Source organism: Myiozetetes cayanensis, unplaced genomic scaffold, assembly GCF_022539395.1.
Source record: "Myiozetetes cayanensis isolate MyiCay16 unplaced genomic scaffold, myiCay2020 scf21, whole genome shotgun sequence".
NCBI lineage: Eukaryota > Metazoa > Chordata > Aves > Passeriformes > Tyrannidae > Myiozetetes > Myiozetetes cayanensis.
In genome coordinates this window covers 10638128-10658600 of record NW_026087423.1, presented here as the reverse complement: position 1 = coordinate 10658600, position 20473 = coordinate 10638128, and the positions used below count along the sequence as shown (strand labels likewise).

At 39.9% G+C, this 20473-nt stretch overlaps 1 protein-coding gene across 1 annotated transcript in view; it reads right to left on the bottom strand.

The window, feature by feature from the left end:
• Nucleotides 1-20157, bottom strand: part of GLT1D1 (glycosyltransferase 1 domain containing 1) — a 43259-nt gene extending 23102 nt beyond the window's left edge. Inside the window, exons 1-6 of the mRNA XM_050318205.1 lie at nt 19835-20157; nt 12554-12702; nt 10165-10270; nt 7312-7363; nt 4736-4772; nt 3643-3699 (exon numbers count right to left, since the gene is read on the bottom strand). Coding sequence (XP_050174162.1) covers nt 3643-3699; nt 4736-4772; nt 7312-7363; nt 10165-10270; nt 12554-12702; nt 19835-19902 — 469 coding nt within the window. The 5' untranslated portion in view covers nt 19903-20157. The remainder of the gene's footprint in view (nt 1-3642; nt 3700-4735; nt 4773-7311; nt 7364-10164; nt 10271-12553; nt 12703-19834) is intronic.
• Nucleotides 20158-20473: the final 316 nt, after the last annotated feature.

The window sequence follows — 20473 nt, the reverse complement described above, 5'->3', positions numbered from 1 at the left end:
GTTGCATTGGCTTCAGCTCTGAAAACCAGCAGCTCCCCAGTTCAGCAAGATGTGAGAGGTCAAACAGTGATTGATATGAGTATGCAAACTCATTCCTCTCCTGTGCTGCCCTTGTTTGTCCCCCAGGACCACTGGGATGGCCCAAACGAACCACGGGTGGGATGAAACGAGAGCAGGCAGCTCCTGCCCCAGGGCGGGCCAGAGGTGATGTCATGCTGCTCAAAACTGAAACACAGCAATCTAGTCCTGGCTCTCAACATTTCAGAGTGCAACTGCACGATCAAAAGGGTGTCCAACTGCTGTGCCACTGTGTTGACAGTGTTGGAACCTGGCACAAAATACATTGGCTGGTAGATGAAATGTGTTTAATGCTCAGGATTCGTGTTCTCCTGCTGACACTGACTCTGAGTCACGGTGTGGCCTCGAGAAAGTTTGTCAAATCTAGACTTATCCATCCAGACTTAGCCATTCACCTGCAAGCAGGTTTAATAATTGCTTGACACAAAGCAATAAGACTGGGTTTAACTCTTGGTAAACTGTTCTGATGCAAGGCAGAGTGAGAGAATGGAGCATATTAAAAGTGGAAAAGAGGAAAACACTTTCATAGTGCAACTGTTTGTCACAGCAGCTATTTTACACAGAATCATGGAATCCTTTAGGTTGGAAAAGCCCTCTAAGATCACTGAGTCCAACCATTAACCCAGCACTGCCAAGCCCACCACTAAACCCTGGCCCCAAGAGCCACATCTACACATCTTTTAAATCCCTCCAGGGATGGTCACTCCACCACTGCCCTGGGCAGCCTGTTCCAGGGCTTGACAGGTGAATAAGTTTTTCCCAATATCCAGCCTAAATCTCCCCTGGCACAACTTAAGGCCGTTTCCTCTTGTCCTCTCGCTTGTTACTTGGGAGAAGAGAATTATGACACTCTAAGATAGTTTGCACTTCAGCCATTATAAAAACTAGCACTGAGATGCCAGGACAGCAAAACATGAACACAGACAGCTAACACAAAAGCCTAAATAATTTCTGAAGCATTAGTAAGAACACTGTTCTTCTAAGAAAGGCAAGAATAAGTACAAGCGTTATCTAAACAGATTTTGAAAGAGTAGATTCATTTAACTCCATCCCTTTAGGTACTATCAGGAAAAAAATGTTGTAGTCACAGATGTACAATAAAAATAAACGTATTCCTGAAAATCTTTAATCTTACTTAAAGCTGCAGGCCTCTAAGTGAATGAATAATATCAACCATTAGCTTGCTGAGAGGTAGAGCAGCAGATTTAAAGATTAATTTTCCAACCCCTGATTTCGAGTTCACTGTTGTGTTCTACAGATCTTCAGAGAACAACACCAAGTCCAAATTATTTGGGCTTAGTCACCCATTTTTGGTTTTGGTCAGAAACAAAATCTAAGCGATGCTGAGATGGTGGGGGTAAACAACCTTTCTCATTTTCCTTTCTCTTCACTTTGAACCAAAGCAGATCTTTTACTCCTCTTCAAAATATTTCATTTATCCATCTCCTGATCATCTGAAAGTATTGACTGATCTCCTAGAAAAGGAAATCCACATTGCTGAGATTTCAGTCTCTAAGACGGTGATTTTATTTTCTTGAGTTTGAAACATGGATAAACTTGTCCAACTCTGGCATGACTCTGATACTCTAAATCTTTCCATTGGTAGTTTTTTCTGAAGTTCATCTCCCTACAGACAGCAGAAATACCATGTATTAGCTCTTCTAGTCTCTTGGCACCAAGAGTTTGATTTTGTATCTCTTTCATGAGTCAAATATTAGAACCAAGCCAAGTTTTCCAGCTTGTCTGACATGGTGCTGTCCCACTGCAGTGCAGCTTTAACAGGCTCTCTTGCTTTCTATTGACTCTGAAGTTTAATTGAAGCCACTGATGACACAGAGGTTTGACAATTATTAGCCCAATTAGTCCTTATTTCAGCAACATACTTTCCCACCTGCAGATCTCAAACATTTATTACCGTGTCATGAAGTTGAGCTTTTATTTCACGCAGCAATTTGTTTCTCAGAAATGAAGGGGAAGCGGAGGCAATAACTTTATCTGAAGTGTTTACACTGCTATTCACATTCAATAGTGAATAATTGCTAGAGTTGCTGATATGTTTGTGAAGACAGGAGAAATTAAATGAACCTGTTAACTTCCAGGGGCAAGCTACTAATCCAGAAAAATTAGACTGCAAAATTCTCAAATCAATCCTTTTTTCCCCCGTTTCTCATTATTTCTACCAGATCAGACAGCAAAAAAGCTCTATGGTTTCAGATCAGTTGGGGAACACAGATCATGGCTGCTAACACACAATTTTTACTATGGTCAGCTGCATATCTGCACAAACTCTTACTATGCAGTTTTTCTTATGTGGGTCTTTCTGTCCAGCATAGCTTTAGGAAAATAGAATGCCTCTGTAAAACTCTGGCAGGTTATGTAAACTTTTCAAGCTCTGCACCTGTAATGATATGAAAAAAACCCTCCAGAGCACTGTTTCCATTTGTATCAGGCAACTGCTCTTTATGCTATACCCAAACTATCAAATGGAATGCACAAAAAGCTGGGATTCCTTAGATTTTTGTTCAGTACCACTCACATTTGGGGGCTGGAAGGGTCCTGCTGTAAAATGTATGTGATGCATTCTGCCACTCACTTAAATCTACCACCAGAGATGGACATAGAGACAAGGCTGAGAAGATAAATGAGATGAAACAGTCATAAAACCAATAGTGAATAATCTGATGCCAGTTTTCAAGTTATTATTTAAGAGGCACAGATGTTAGAGTCACATTTTAGTTTGCTTTTCATGTACATTATGAATTATTTTGCACTTTTGCATTAGTACACATTAGGCAAAAACTGTCTCTAATATATTAAAAATTCACTTTAGGGGGAGCTTCCCCCTCCTCAATCTGTTGACTGCTCATTTAATCACAAAATGGTTGGACAAGAGATCAAATCAACACTAAGGCTGAGCTAGAAAGTGACAAATCATTTCACTTTGGAAAATTATTAATCTTAGTGGCACTGTGCTTGTGTGCTGTGATTTACTGAGAACAAAATACCCCCACACTGCTCAATTTAAAATTGACACTGGCTTTGACTAATGGCACACAGTTACTGGTGTGATAATGCCATTGACTGGTGAGGATTCATTTGTAACAGAGGGAACAGCTGTACCATCAGAGATCAGATTGATGAATATAATATTAAAACATTCTTTTGCCACAGGAAAATGCCTATAAATTATTCTTTTGGGGGGAAGGCAGCTGAAGCAATCAAAGCACTGCCCAGATCAGGTGACTGAAATTAGGACACATGCCTTACACGCCATTACTGGGGTGAGAACAGAGACAGGCTCTAGTCAAGACCAAATCATAAAACATCAACACAGACTTCCCTTCTTCAGCAGTTTGTCACCTCACCTGCTCTTCTGCCAGTGCCATCCACAGTTTCTATCCCACAGATGAAGCACACCACGCTCAGGTATGGATGCTTTGGTTTAAGTTCACGTTTAAGGGACACTGAGCCCACATGTTGGGACCATTTTTGGTGCAGCTCAGTCCTGGCCAGCCCAGACTAAGAATAAATACAGAGGACACAGGAAAAAAAAGTGAGTTTTACCTGCATGTTCCAGAAATCTGTACCAGTCAAACGTTTCACTGGGTGTTGTCTTAATTCCTGTGTTAAAAAAAAAAAGAGAGTCACATATTTGATGTCCCCTGGGTGGCTGAACTGTGGTTCTTGAAGCCTTCAGGTGTAAGAAAAGAGTATTTCTGTCAAGCACACTGAATTCCATACAGCTGTTCCCATCCCAACAATGTCAGGCTGCCTGCACAATCCTTCCACAGGCACCAGATTGAAAATTCAGCTGAAAATGTGGCACAATCACACACTGCATGAACTTCTTTAGCAACTCAACCATGCTAAATTTGGCCTTTTAAAATCTACCTATGAGATAAAAATCATCAGAGGGAGCACATTATTCCAAAACAGATACAGGGCAGGCTGAGACCCAAAGTCCTGAACATAAAAGATTTAATCTCTAGGTTAACTATTACCTCACAGGAGGCTTAAATACAGACCTAATATGGGCTAAATAGACTTCACACATGAGTTATTTCAACATTACAGTTTCGAAAAGAATTTTTTTTCTTTGAAAGTGAAATATGCAAAATGGAATGAATTTTGGAATCCACAGAGAGTTGTTTTTAGATAAATAAAATTTATTTAGATAAATAAATTCAGATAAATAAATTTAGATAAATAAAATACTGAGCTGAGTGTTCCCTAGACTAATCACTGAATTAATGCACTTTGGAATGGACACTTGTTGGGTGTCATTATGTTGGAAACTCAAAGCATTTAAAGGAATTGGGAGTTTCAGAGAATAATTATTCAGCATAAAAACTCCTGTAGACTTTGGAAAAAGCTCAGTGTTACCTTAGGTGTCACCTGACCTTTCAATTCCTCCTGTAAGGCATCTGGGAAAGCTTTTGGAAAAGCACCAAATGAGTTGAAAATTTAGGTGGTGAGACCGAAATACTGCCTCAATATCCACGGCAAAAAGCTCAACTCCAGTGGGGTCAGGACTTCAAACCCCACACCCATGTCAACAAAATCTCTCTGGGGCAAAGAGGGCAGATACATAAACATACAGGTACTAAACAGGATGTGAATCAATTGAATGCTTTCATCAGTATTTCAAAACTCTCACCTTGAGTTTGGACATATATTTTCTTCCTCGCCTCTGGCTTTAAAGAGAAGGAGAAGAAAAGTAACTTTCGTTGCTCAACATAAAATATCTGTTCAAACTTCAAAAGATAGGAAGATACATTTATGTGACACCAAAAGCTAAGTCAGCAATGGAACTTATATTTACTATGAACATTTACAGAGTCAATGAATCAATTTTGCAATTAACACAAGAATCAAGTTAGTACAAATATATGTTTTCAGTTTATCTCTGTATCCTTTCTCATGATCATTACCCTGCTTATTGCATAGAAAATTGAAATATAGAATAAAATGATTTTCAACTAGTGGGAAATCAGCCCTAGTTCCCCCCAAAAATGTTAGTCTTGAAAGACTGGTTTTGAAAACACAGTCTTCTTTTATCTACAATAAAATTTTTAAACCTATCAGTTTCAGAAACTGCTCTCAAATATATGCAGACTTGCCTAGACAGGAAAACTGGCAGCTAGTAGTTATTGCAGAACATTCACAAATAGAAATTGCAAAAATAAATTACTTTAAAATAGCTATAGTAAAAGATGTAATTACTACACTTCCAAAGTCACTCCTGAAGTGTTACTCTGCTAGTTATTTAATTTAGGTGATTAAAGAAGCAATTTCCCATTTTAATATCTTTCTATAACTCCAACTGTGGATTTGTGGAATATATTTTTTTAATGAAAACAGAATTAATTCAGAAACAAACTGCTAAGCAACCAATTCCTGGATCAGTCAGCTCAGGAAATAGGAAGCCACAGAAGCGATTTTTTTTTAACTTGGAAACATTTTGGTTTTCCCCTGTCACTCCTATGAGACTCCCCTTCAGTCCCTGCCCAGTTGTAACAGTTACTGGAAATGAGCTGGAAACTGAAGGAAAAGAGATCATTAAAAAAGAGAATAGTGACCAACAAGAGGCTCACAGATGGCAAGGAGGCGGTTTCTGAGAATCAGAGAGAACTTCGTCACAAAAACTACATGAAAAATACACATGGAAATAAAGTGGGGTTAAAAACAACACCTGATGCTACAGTGGGAGATTAAGGATGTCCTATGGACTTTATCTGTCAGAACCTATATGAGCTTTTGTGTTCAAAGGATTTAAAAATAATAGTAAGAGTTTAATACAGTATTACATAATTGTAATTATTACTTAACATTGGACCTTCCCTCCCCTCTGAATAAGTAACATTTTAAATTATATTGGATCAATCATGAAAAGAAACCACTTCCAAACAGTGGAAACGGCACTGCAAGCTGGAGGGCAAACTCAGAATTTAAATTTGCAGTGGGAGAGCTGAAATTCAGCTCTTGGACACAGCAAGTGGAAGGTGGGAAGAGCAGAGGGCAGCTGGGTCCAGCCTTGCCCCCACTGCTGCCACACTGCCCAGCTGTGCCTCACCCTCAGCTGGGTGAAGACAGCCCTTTAGTTCCTTAAATCCACTAAGTTTCAAAAGTAAGTTTTAAGTTAAGCATCTTGTTTCATGCTCTGCTGGACCCCGAATGGCTCATGGTGAGTAAATAAAAACCCTGCCAGGGCTTGGACCATCAAGAAGAAAATAGCAGGAGTATCGGGTACCAGGGCGTAGAGATGTAGTCACACTTTATAGATCAATTTTCTGTTATGTTCTTTATTTTAAATGGTCTTGAGGAGGATGGAAAATGAAATGGAACGCTAATAAAAGTGGCTCAGGTAATTCTCATGCACCGGTTTTATGCTGTTGAAATAAAACTCTGACCATGGGCATAAGATCTTTTACAGTATCTCAGACTCACCTGGAGTACAGATTATTACAAATGCTGTACTTCGTAATTAAATGTAATTCATCCAGTGTAATAGGAGAGAATTTGGTGGGAGACAAAGCCCTTGAGTACAGTGCAACTGCTTACATGTTTGTAATTAAAATCCTTAATTGGTTGTCTTAACTAGTAAGGCACACATGAGAGGGATAATGCAGTTCACATTAGTGTGAGCTAATATTCCATGACCTGGGTATGGAAAAATGTATTCCTATTCTTCACTGCTTGAAAGGAAATATGTGGCCTTTGCTCTCACCCTCTGGATTTGCAGTGCAGCAGATGCAATGATGGGACCTCCTCAAGCATAGCTTCAAATTCACCTCTGCAGTTCACCCACCTGAAGAAGTTCATTCTATTTCCAGTGTTGACAAAACAAGTGTTTTCAAATTATTCTTCAAAATTCTTTATTGTAACTAATGCTGTCTAGAGGCAATTTGGGCAACATTAAGTTTATTAAATGATGCAAAAAGAAACAATACAGCATTAGGAGAAACTCGATAACAAGAGTAATGATTAGTTCTAAATGCTACAGAGAAGCACTTCCTAAAATGCTCCATGCTCTTTTCAAATAATAAACAGCTTTTAAATGCCAGATCTATTTGACCTGTCAAAATACATAAGTATGAAATGCTTTCTCTGAAAGAAAAAACAGGAATAACAAACATGAAGATTACTGCAACTCTTCAGCATTATTTAGAACACATTTTAGGAGAATGCATAGCTGCTAATACTGTAAGCATTACCATCACCATGTAAACATACCCACTCTGCTGCTGCCAGTTCCTTCATTTCCAGTGTGAAAGCCACTGCAAACCTAGATAAATGGACAAAAATAGTTGGGATCATCTGCTTAAAGTGTTTCAACATAAAAACAGAAAAGTACTTCAGAAAAAAAAAATCTTTTTAAGAACTAAGATCAGAGGCTTATAAAAATTATCATAGATGGAAAGACAGAAAGCAGGCTTTGAATTTCTTTTAGCAGAAAATAGTGGTTAAACAAATGGCTCTGCAGGGTTTACAACTCAGAGCTCTCGGGAAGGTAAAATGAGGTGTTCTCAAAGTAGGAGAAAACCCAAATAATGGGGACATCCCCCAGTTTATCTAATTTAATATGTGGAGGATAGAGCTGCAGTAGGAAGTTGGCATTTCCTGCTCCTACATCTCTGCAGGTGCAGGAACCCTCTTCACAACCAGAACACGAAATAAGGAGGGAGCTAAACTGCAGTTTGTTCCAAACTGTTGTTTGACAAGCCCCAGGGCCACTGTTGGCAACTCACTGCAACTGAGTTTAATTCAATGAGCAGAGGGATTTTTTAAACTCTTCCCCAACATTCTCTCCTTATTTCTAAACAGTCAAAGCTGTCAATGAATAACAAACTTCTGTGTCTTCGAGAAATGTGTGTAGTGGGCTATCATTCCACATGACAGAGGAGTTATCTCAGAGACCATTTAGGAGCAGCATTGATGGGAACACTTTTCATTATTAGGTGTCTCATTACAGCCAACAGAAGGCTGATTTCTAAACACACCAGATAAACAAGTTATCCCAGTTATTACTGGGACTCTGCCGTAATGCCAAGAAGGCAAACGAGATATTTTAATGGAGTCAGAGTCAATAAAGAATCCCTGTTCAGAAGAGATCTTAAGATCATGCTGGGCTTTAATGTAGCTTTTAAGTTGTAATGAAACATAAACACATGCTTTGAATGTTTTTAAATGGAACTTTGGTGTTAACTGGAGCCACAAATGGGGCCATTTCTGAAGATTATCAGTCCTGTGGGACAGAATGTTTGAATGCCTCCTTCATATGAGGAACTGTGTGTCTGTTTACTAAAATTCCTTTTTTTAATTACTTGTATAGATATCGAATATAAAACAGAGGTCATCAATTTATGATTCAGTGTTTCTTTTTCATGTAATTTATGAATGTTTCTGACCTGAGCCAACCCCTCAATGGTTAGAGATAAAGCACAACACAAAGTCACAACCAGAACAGTGCTTTCCCATTGGAAATGTTATATTATAATCTGAGGACATGAAATCACAATCATTCATTAGCAGTCACATAAATGCTGAATTATAACTCCTACTTTTGTTTGCCAAAACCAACCTTATTCCCACACATTTGTTTTGTAGTATCTGCTTAATGGTACTACTACAATGAATTTCTCATATACAACTTGACAGCTTTAAGGTTATTAAAGCCTTTGCAAAATGCTTGTTTTGTCAAGTTGCACATGCTCCCTTCCCAGATTTTGCAATTATGCTTTCAATACATCACATTAACAAGCACAAAAAGATGTTGCTTCTAAGTCTACCAAATACTGTTCAATAGGAAAAAAAAATACCCTAGAGGAGTACAACCACCATTTAGAGGAATTTGATTAAAAATGAAACACTCATAAAGCTAGACAGTGTTCAATACTTTGTTTTATGGAATGTGGTGGTATATTGTACTGGACAAGTAATCTACAATTCATGATACTTTCTGCTTAGAACCCTGCAATCAATAAAGAAAAGAAAAAAATCAATGTTTCTTTTAATAACTATGCAATGAATAGTACTAGTAATGATACTGGAGAAGAGATACATTCAGAATAACTCCTAGAAAAACTGAATTACTTTTTCTGTAGCAGAGAAAATATTGATAACTGCATAAAGATGCAGTAATATATTTTGAAACATCATAGGAAAATCAAGATATTAGCATACTCCAGGTTCCTAACTTAATTATCATTAAAAAAACATTCAGTAAAGCACAATCCTTCCATAAGCTGTATTAGCTGTATTTGTGACAGACAATACTTTAAACACAGAACTGGATCAAATGGACACGCTCAGAGATTCTGGTTTTATACATTTGCATTTTGTGCAGTGCTGAAATGCAGCTGACACATTAGATATCTTTCTCTGTTCCTTCAGACCTGTTTAAAGAATAACTTCTGACTGTTTGATAACAAAAGTAAACAAGTATATAAATTTTCTCTTGAATGGGACCTTAAGTTGCTTTCAACTGCAAGTCACACTAAGTAAGAACATGCCCTAATGATTTTTCCATGAGGGTGATTAAGTGCTGTCTTTAAAGTCTGTTTACTTACCACATTTTATAGGGCACTATAGACAGAACAGCACATCTCTGCCAGTGCTAAGTGAGCTAATAATAGCCAGAACATAGAGTGGTATTAGCAAAGATTAAACCAGGAGATGGGAGCCTGCTGCAGATTGTGTCTGAGCCCAGATCCATCCTGCACCCCAACTGCTGCAGCTCTCTGTCTTACCTAGGGTGCTGTGGTGAAGGAATGGGGAGTATCCTCATCTCTTCAGCCAGGTATTTCAGCTCTCTTTGGGAAAGTGTGCCAGCAGCACCACTGGGTATGATAAGACATCCAAATGCTTCAATTTTATCTCACCTTGTGCAACCCAAGTGCCATCAAACAGACACCCTTCTCGTATCCTTCCACAAGGTGACTTTTCTTATTAATGGGCTTAAAAAAGCCTTTGTCTGCTGGCCTACACATCTCCCAGTGCTTCCAAGCACTTAGGGAACACTTCCTAAAAGATCTGCCATTACAAAAATGCAGTTTCCTTCCATAAATCTTTCACATTTGCTCTTACCTGGCTTCCTCTAGCACTGCTCCCATTACCCGACGTTTCTCTTCACATCTGACATCTTCATTTACATCTGTCCCACCAAAGATGATTCCAAAAGGAATTCTGCTCCCTGCAAAGCAATGACCACAATGAGAGGTTGGCCCACGTGTCAAGGCAATGAGTAGGAGCGGATACTAAGAGTGCAGAAGTACATTAATAATATTGTACCACATATTTAAGCAAAAATGTTTGTAAAGGAAACCAAGAGAAACTTGAATATAATAGTAGTTACTGAAACTACTATTAGGTTTTTTTAATATTGACTTCTTAAGCTGATTTTTACTGCTACAAGAAGGAGAGATGGAGCCACACCATTGGAAAATGCCACCAAATTAAATAAGGCACCATATGTAAACCTCTAACAAAACCACTGTGTTGCCTAAGTCTGTCCCAAAGAGATGGATCTGTGTTTATAATTGGTAACAAGACCTTGTGTGATCACCCAATTGCTGTCAATTGTTTCAACACTGAAAGGGACCCACAGTTCCTTCAGGGTGTGTGTTTGGGGGGTGTTAATTCAGTGAACACTCATAATTAAAATCCATGGTTAAAAACAAGCAAACAAGGAAATCTTAAAAAAAAACAGGAAACAAAATAAACATGCTGATAAAGATTGAAAGTGTAGTCTATGTTTCACATTTATATTTGAAAATTAAGTGAGCTGTAAGATGAGGATGTATTAGCATTGCTAATTTCCTCATTACTAAATGAAACAACAAACACAACAAATGAAAGACTAATTACCATTCTGGCTACTTAGAGATTTTCCTTGGCATTTTTAGATAGTATACTCTAATGTTTGCAGGTGATGAGAATTAATGTGCACTATCAGAGCACCACAGCACTAATCTTCAAGAGACTGACTTTCTGTAATGCAATATAAAATATGTATTGCCTTTCTAATAAATTTAAAAAGTAAATAATTACTATGTCGTCTATTACATGTGTTGATCATACATCTCCACTCAGTAAACAGAGTTTCCAGGATGAGGCCCAAAAGATTGGCAGCAGTGGCAGTATGACTAAATTTCTAAATGTTACAGGAATCGGGAGTGTCCTCTGAATCATTTTTTTTCCTCCAAGAAGTCCTCAATAACTTTCACATTTTGACCATGACCATCCTAGCAACCTTACTACCTACTGCCTTGCCTCTCACAGCTTTCTGGTTTATTTTTCTCACAGTTATTGCAGAGGCATTTTGGAACAGTGCGACTGATTTATTTAAATTACTGAGCTTTTGTAAATCATTTGAGTACCGGGCTTTGCAGGTCGCTTGGGACTTTGAAAAGCTGACAGCAACAGCATTCAGGCACTGCTATGCAAGTCAAACTCCAATACACTTTTGCAATAAACACGGAAAATTCAACCTTATTTTTTGTTCTTTAGCAAAAGAAAAAAAAAAAAAAAAGAGAGAGAGTTCTCAGACTTTCCGTAATCCTCTTCCAAAACAATTCTAGGCCTTGTCAAAAAGCAATCATCTCTTTATTCCAACAAGAGAGCTCTTAATACATATCATAGCAGAGATCATCTTGTATTGTAGGGTCCCATCTGAAATCAGAGCTCCATTGTAACAAAAGAAATAGAAACAAGCCAGACTTGATAATTCAGGCTTTCTGCAAACCCACCAGCACAAACTCTGGGGGCACTTCTGAAGTGTGAAAACCAACAGCAGAACTTACACCGAGATCCGATGAAAGTATGAAATTATGAGCCTTCATTCGAGTGAATAGATTTATATAATACAAAGGTGATCTCAAAAGTGGATGCCCATTTGCAATTTCAGCAGGTGACAGTGTCTGTAATTTTGAAAGCCAGCGTTTCTGAGGTATCATTAACAACAGGCTCAAATTTTGTTGGACGTGGCCAGATCGAACCTTTTGTTACTTGCCTGATAACATTTTGACTCCTGTGGGTGAGCTGTCAGGGACGACCTCGCAAAGTTGTTCCATGTCCAAAAGCCCTGACTCGTTTTTGAGCAGAAAAATCAAATTAGCCCCTCTGCTTTCTTCCATTTGACCTCAGCTATACTTAGCCAGGCCATTGTCCTCTGAAAGAACACACTTGCTGAGAGTATCTTAATGTTAATGTAACACTCTTATCTTGGGGTAGTTAAAGTGCTTAATTATGAAATGCATTACGTGCTTTAAAAGTACATCTATTTAGTTCTCTGCTCTCGGATCAGATCTCCCACAGATCTGAACATTTCTGAACATTTGTTGAAGTGGATAAACAGAATCACGACGCTGTGTGTGGGTTTATACATTTACAGCCATTTATAAATGCTCGTATTCATTCTCTTCTCTTGCAGCACTTTTTTAAGAGGTACTTTTATTGGAAAATAGAAGGGGATTACCTTGCAGAAGTCTGCCTCCTTTATAAAGATGAATGGCCAGGGCTGCATCAAACTTGTCTGTGGAGGTTAGATTGGCAATTTCAGCTGGACTTTCATACATGAAAGCATCTTTAAGAACACAGATATGACCTGCAGCATGTAGATGACTCCTTCATTATTGGAACAAAGAGAAAAATAATTAAAAAGATATTTATCAAAGTTGTAGGCATGCCAGTATATCAAGTAAGCTTAATCAAAACTTTTTTCCTTAATAATCTTTGCTCTGATTTTCAACTATGTGCTAGGTTTGTTCAAGCAATGATGGAGCAATTTACAAAGTTGTTTATTTTTTTCCTGGGAAGTCTTTGTTACCTTCACCATTGTAAAGCCATAGGCACATAATTTCTATGCATTTCAAGGCCAAAGCCCTATCAACATAACTTTTGAAAATCAGCAGAAATTAAGTTTGACCAGGATCTTTCCCAATTGAGCTTCAATTTATTATGCTGAAAAACCTCCTTTTGAATTGAGTGTGTTAGACCTTGGTCTTAGAGATTCTCAAATCCTTGTTCTGGAGAGAGGCCACCACGTGAAGAAAGCACAAATACATCCAGCATTGATTAGCATTGATTAGAACATCCAAAAAAATGATTACATGAAGAAAACCAGAGAGTTGAATTGTATTCCCTCTCTGTTTGATTGTGGGTCTAATTGCTTCTTGTCTTGGCTCACCCATTTGTAAAACAGGCACAGGATAAATGAAGTACAAGCAAAAAACTACACAAAAGTAATTACACAAATACCTTCACAGCCTGTTTGAAAAATCTCAGTTGCTAAAAAGAAAAAAACCAACAACAAAACCCCCTTAGCATCAGCTTACACATTCATCTTTATATACAACAGTTCCTCATATTAAAACATTGATTCAAAGACTGCCAAAGTCGAAAAACTGATTGATTACTGACAGCTTTATTCCTCCCACTGAAACCACAATCAGTTATCAATGTTTCCAAGGACATCAGCCAAAAAACATCCAGGAGAAAATCCATGTTTTGATAGAAACTAGCACACTGTGTCTGCTGACACGCAGCGTTTACATTTTCTGTATTATAAAAGGACCACAAGAATGTTTTCTGCCTATTACATATTGTTCCAGCCGATTTATTTCTCATCGCGTATTAATTGCTCTGGCATTAAAATCCCGCAAACTCAATGGCTTCCTGGATAATGGGGCTCTCTCGTTTCCTGATTATTTCATATCCTCCCAAGGAATGTAATTTTCTGTCCTGCAGAAGTTAGTCATTACTGCAGAAATTGGTGCTAAAAATGCTGTAAAATGTCTTGAGGCCTTGGAAGGAAAGTATTAGCACTTTATCAGACAGAGCTCCACTGGCACGACATATGGTGCTGTATTTCTTCCTTTATCCTGAAAAGAAACTCCTTTTCCTTTTAACTTCGCTGTCTGAAGACAGACCAATAAATTATAATAAGTACTAATAAATAATAAAATGCAGCCAGATTGTAAGCTCCTTATTTACACCGTCGAGCAATTATTTACATCAGTTGTCCCACAAACGGGCTCCGAGTACCTGCATCCCTTTGGAAAGAGGCTCTCAATTTATATCTAAATAATGATGCCCAAATCTCACAGCTGTGGAAAGAAAAACCTCTCGGGCAAATACTTGGGATGCTCGTGGATGCATTCCGTAATTTCACAGGTGCTCATTAATGAGTCTAAAAGGATTTTTTCCCATCAGGATTGCAATTACCATAAATCACTACCATGTACAAGCAATATGTTTGCATATTACAATTAATTTGAAAATAACTCTCCCAGGACATCGGGAATCAAGAAACTCAGCTAGGATTTTCAATTGAAAGTGAGTTTTAGTTTTTGGTTTTTTTTTTTAAATATACTAGGAATAAATAGTTTTCGTCCACAGTTTCCACAGCTTCAAATCTCCCTGTGGAATAACAGCTGTTTCTGCAGTAAATAGAGAGGGAGTCCCACGAATGTTCCAAGGCTCAGAAATCGTGGATTACCTCTATTACTTCACTTTTTTTTTTTTTTTACACATTTTTATTCTACTCAGGAGCACGTAACGAATTTGCATACATCTTATGAAGGAAAAAATTACCAAATTATTCCCAGAGTAATTCAAACTCCCAGATTTAAAGAGGCCTTAATCCCATAAACATCCCATTGAGTTCAGTATCATTACTCACAAGCTACAAATTATGCATATATGAAATATATATGTGTAGAAGCAGAGTTATTGGCTAGTATTTAAGTACTGAAATTTAGCGATATTTTCATATTTTCTAAACGACTTTTCATCTTCATAACCAAAAAAAGCAGAGTGTGGTTTTCACACATATGCTCTTATCAAAGAACATGATAAGAGGGTGCTGCACAGTTATTGCAGGAGATTTTTTTTTTTGGAAGACTGATCTGTCTATGAAGTCACAGATGTCCCTGAATGAAGCCAAGACAGAAGAGATACATTACCCATATCTTCTCTCCTCCTGGCAACTGTGTATTCACATTATTTTGCCATTCCATAAGCAAACACTTTCTCAATGAAAAATAAAAATGAGCACATCTCCTGCTGCCTGGGAATCAAAGACAACACTGGAAATGCTAAATCACAAGGTTACATTTTCTATCACAGTTTTTTTATGCAGTAGATAAATTTCCAAGTAAGTGTCTTAACAAACAGTGATTATTGCTTGGATCCAGAATTTGCCTTGCTTTGCCATATTTTTCCCTTCTGCTGAAAATCTCATGGAATCCAATGCCATGACCTGGGTAGAATAACATTTCTAAAATGGATTTGGGCTGTCAGATTCCACCTTTTGGGTGGTTTGGGTCTTTTGGGTGTTCAGTAAGTGTGAAAGGTCATTTATTAAAGTACATTGTATTGGTCACTGCTTACACTGTGATATTTATACACATCTGAATACTGGACAAAATAATTCCCAGTCCCACTTATTTTAGTATTCAGGAAATAATTTTGTTGTTGTTGCATTTTTTTATACTGTTTGGAAATCATGAAGCTTATAAGTGAAATTTATGTCTTCCCCAGATCTATACTGCATGCAGAGAGATATTGCTACAAGGTACAACCCTTTTCTGACCTGTTTGCACTTTATTTAAGATTGCTATAGAAAAACATTTTTCTCTAACACAACTCTGAAATACCAAATGATGTTTTACACCGTTTCATTTTTTATTTCCTACAGTATTGATCACTGCTCCTCACTTTTCCTGGCCAGCAGTCTTCCCTCCTTCAACAGGTTTTCATATAAGAAAACAGTTTTATAGTTCCAAACACAACTTGGTCGAGGCTAAAGCACAGGGAGTTAAAAGTATGATTACTTTTAAAGTATTATGATTGTGAAACTTGCTATATTATCTGTCACGTCTTCCTCTCAGAAACATTTATGTTCTAAATTTCATCTGCAATTTCAATGGAGTTACTTGCAGACAAAGAATGTTTGATTTCCAAAAAGTTCCTGGAAGGTAGATACACTGACACTTTCTGAATGAGCACAAAATAGGCTTCATCCAAAAATATTAATTATCTCTTTCCCTTGGCTGTCTGTTCTGTAAAGCAGCTGTGCATCAACTACTGTTAAAACTTATTGAGCAGTCTCATCCCACTGCCTCTTCTGAAACTCAGCCAGACCTGAGTACTCACAATTCCCACTGAAGTTGATCAAATTGCAAGAGTTGAAACCCTGCATGATCTTCTCTGTTTTCTTTGTAATTTTTCTTTTCATACTTGTTAAAGCAACATGTTCCTCATTTTATTTCTCTCTCAAACTTCTCATTTAAACAGCCCAGGGTTGGCATGAATGGAGTATGAATAAAATTCACTGTGAATAAGATCAGAAATTAAAAGTGTGAGCGAAGATGGGGAGCAAATCCTTCTGTCTCCGTGTTCTGAAGTAACAGAGCTTTGGAGGGACAAAATAACTCTGCAAAGTTTAATCCTGGCCTATAAATAGGTCCTGCCATGCAAACCATTTTGGGAAGCAGCCACAATGTAGGCCATGTAAATGATTGCATCTCAGTCCCAAAGGTGGAGGACGAGCAGCACCCTGCTCTGGGAATGGCCACACAAAAGAGCAGCGGGAATCTCCCAGCACCTGCATCAATCAGGGAGGAAAAAGAGCCCCTCTGATCTGCCATGAAGAGCAGAGGATTCCCTCCTGTAGGACTGTAATGGTAGCAGGCAGGGTAAGACTAAATAGGAGAAACATTTGGGCTCAGAATTACTCCAGTAAATGTCTAAGCTAAAAAAAAAAAAAACAGTTGTAAAGAGGAATGATAAGCAGCGTTGAATTTGTGTGTTTAATTCTCTTGCAGTTGATTACCTGAAGATTTACAGAATGGTTATCTCAACTGGCCATTTAATGAGAACCACAACAAGTTCTCCCTCTCCAAAGGATATTTACATATTGGCAAAATACTTCACCTAAATCTTTCTAATTAACCAATTAATTCAGGATATCTATTCCTCCTTACTACTAAGTAATAAAAGATAAACAGAACATTTCAAGGGGAAGAGAAGATTGATTTCTTTCCTGACACCCTCTTTGATCTCATTTCTAAGGCTGAAGAATGGCAGCCTATGCAAAGACTTTTGCTTGGTGCTGTATTCTCTACTCATTGCTCATATTTTTAAAGGTGATTAAAGATGATGCTCAGCAATAGGAATAAGGCCCACAGCACATTCATTATACCACTTGTTTTAGCAGGTTGATTTCTAGCCAAATTAGATTCTGGTACCTTTGTCACCAGTTCCTTTAGATTCAGGAAATGAATATCTTATTTATGAAAAGACGAAGCAGTTATGGGAACAGCTGTAATATCACAAACATAGGATATGCAGGGATATTAAGCCATAAAATTAATCTATGCTGGCAAGTGCCCAACCCAGAGACAATGTTACTGTTTCATTTACACTTAAACAAAGGTTACCACGGGTCAATATGACGAAAAAGAATGAACAAATACATTCATAAGCAGGTACACAGATACAACCGAGGCCAAATGTTTATTGGAACATGTGTTTCATGTGTATTTAAATATGTCATACAAAGTTTACCACGTGGACATAACCTCAGGTGTGGCAGATTAGTGTGACAAGTGACATGCCCAAGCCTTTGGCCATACATGTAGATCTATTTCTTTTATAATGGCATGAAGTCTTAAGAAAACCAGTATTAGATGGAATAGGATGGTTTTAGTGATAGCTGTCACCTGACTACCCTTTTAGAGAGGATGATGGACTTCACTGATAGCTAATACTCTACTTTTTTTCCCTGATCAGAGGGTTTTTTTCCCCTGAACAGGCTCATTTATATTATTACTATAAATAATAATTATGGTAGGTTATGATAGGAACTGAGCATGACATTACTCACTCTCAAGCACTATGTCTGTTAGAATCCTTTATCCAGCTTTATCATGAACGTGACTTAAATTGATCTTTCACTCATTTTTTTTTCCCCATTTGAAGGTCTCTGTGCATGAGAAAGCAGCATCCACTTTGTGGAAGGTATTCCTACACTTTGTGTAAGGCACTCCTGGGAAGCAACAGGATCAACAGTTGATGTACCCTACACAGGTCACTGCAGATGTGCTCATACAGCTGCAAATAATTACATTAACACGGTAATATGTTAAACCATCTGTCAGCAGGGCTGCTGCAGCTCACCAAATCTATGCCCTTTCCTACTAAAACACATTATTTTAGGCCACCATAACAAGTCACAGCTGGAGAAGGCTGCCAAAATTGCTGCTTGCCATGAGTCACCTAAAGGCACCTTGCTAAGCCACTGTACCTCAATGCAAGATGCTCACATATTCACAATTAACCTCAGTATAATTAAAAGACAGTTTGGTATAATATGTGGATGTTTGTTTGTCTGGCTTATTCGGAGTTATTTTAACTAGAAATAAGGTAAAACCTGCTTTCCACCGGATTAGCTCTGAATGGCTCCACAGTCTAAATGTTTGTCTTTCTTCGAAACTGATTTTAAGTGGGTAAGTGGGTAAGTTAATATTTAATTTGTAAAGGTAAAATAAATAATCTTATTGAGGAAGAATGAGCACTGATGTCCTCAAGAATAACTAGTTTTGCATTATCCAGTGAAAGCAAAGGAAATGAGAATGCCACAGAAACCACCACACAGGAACTGTGCTGATACGTACAGGTATAAAAATGTGTGTTATAAACATTAGAATGTATTTGTTTAATCTCAACATTTTATAAACAATTATTGTTTTAAAATACGAAAAACTTCAGCTTTCCCTGGTCTTTATGCTCCATTTGCTTATATCTTCATTCCTGGGTGACTGGCAGGAGGCAGCAGGTCTGTTCTACCACTGCCTTATCCAATCCTGCACAAATCCAAGACTGAACTCGGTTCGACACAACCAGTGTGAAAACTTAATGTCAGGGGACTATTTCTATGCACAGCATTCCACACGTGATAATACACGGATCAAGGTCAGGGAAAACCAGTAACAGCAGAAGGCTATCCCAAGGGATTCACGCTAAGAAAAACAACTAAACTGCGGATGAGTTTTAGATAAGACGCAACCAAATCCTTATCTCAGGCCTCGAGAGATCAAAACCATTGGGAAATTTTTTTTTCCTTTTTATGGGGATTTTTTTTTTTTTTTAAAAGAAAGCTCACACAAAGCATAGCAACGCTGTCAGCCGCATCCTTTTCCCACATGTCACAGGAGGAGTTTCAATGAGGGCATCAAGGATGCCGCAGCGCTGCCCGACACGAGCCGTGCGGGGGCTGCGAGGGGCGGTCGGCGAGGGGACCCCGCGGGCGCCGCAGCCCCTCGGCCAGCAGCGCGGCCCCGAGCGGAGCGGCTCGCTGCAGAGGTGTGCTGGAAGCCCCGGGCTCGGCGCTCCCCGGTGGCACACGGGAGGTGACACAGCCGCGCTCCGCGGTGCCGCAGGGGAGGTGACACAGCCGCGCTCCCCACAGCGCACGGCGCTATCGCGACCCCGCGGCGGGGGCGGGCCCGGCCGCCTGTGAGGGCCCCGCTCGGCCGCCGCCCCTCGCACACCCCCCGGCTCCGCAGAGCCGGCTCCGTGCGCCGGCGCGGGCAGCGTATGGCGGGCGGGCCCCTCCGCTCCCTCGGCCCCGCGGGGATTCCACCCTGCCCGCCGGGGAGGCTGCGGAGGGGCAGCGGCGGGTGCGGATCCCCGCGGGCAGCGGGCACGGAGCGGGCAGCGCATCCCCTGCCCTCCCCGCCCCCGTCGCACTTACTGTATCCTGGCGGCGGTGGTGGCGTTGCCGGTCCGTGCCCGCAGACACGCCAGCAGCAGCAGCCTCATAGCGGCCACCCCCGCTCCGCCGCCGCCTCCTCACCTGCCCGCGGCTCCCGGAAACAGCGCGGAGGAGCGGGGGATGAGCGGGGGATGAGCGGGCCTGGGGTGGGCCCCGGGCGAACCCCGCGCTGACCCGCCCTGGGGGCTGAGCCCGCCCAGGTGTCCCCGGGCAGAGGGCGCTTGGCTACCGAGCCAAGCCCCAGGGCTTGTGCCAGGTCTGGGGGCCCTCCCGCACCTCTGAATAAGCGCTGTGTGCTTTCGTGATGACGCGCTCACATCGTGGCCTGAGGGAAACCATGAAGATCTCCGCTGAAGAGCATCAGGGGAGGTTGGTACCAACCACTGCCTCCCGAAGCTGTTGGTCGTGTTGCCATGAGCCTCCCAAGAGGTGCTTCGTACTCAGCGCGGGAACACAGTTGGAAAAAACTAAGTGTGGATAAGGTGCCAACGACCAGAAAAGCCAAAGGAGTGTGCTAGTCCAAAGAACAAGGCAATGGAGGGGTCAGAGACCACTCCAAACGTCAGGAAAGCCGAGTGATGAAAGAGAGCCACAGGGACCAGGGGTCAGGATTCCCTG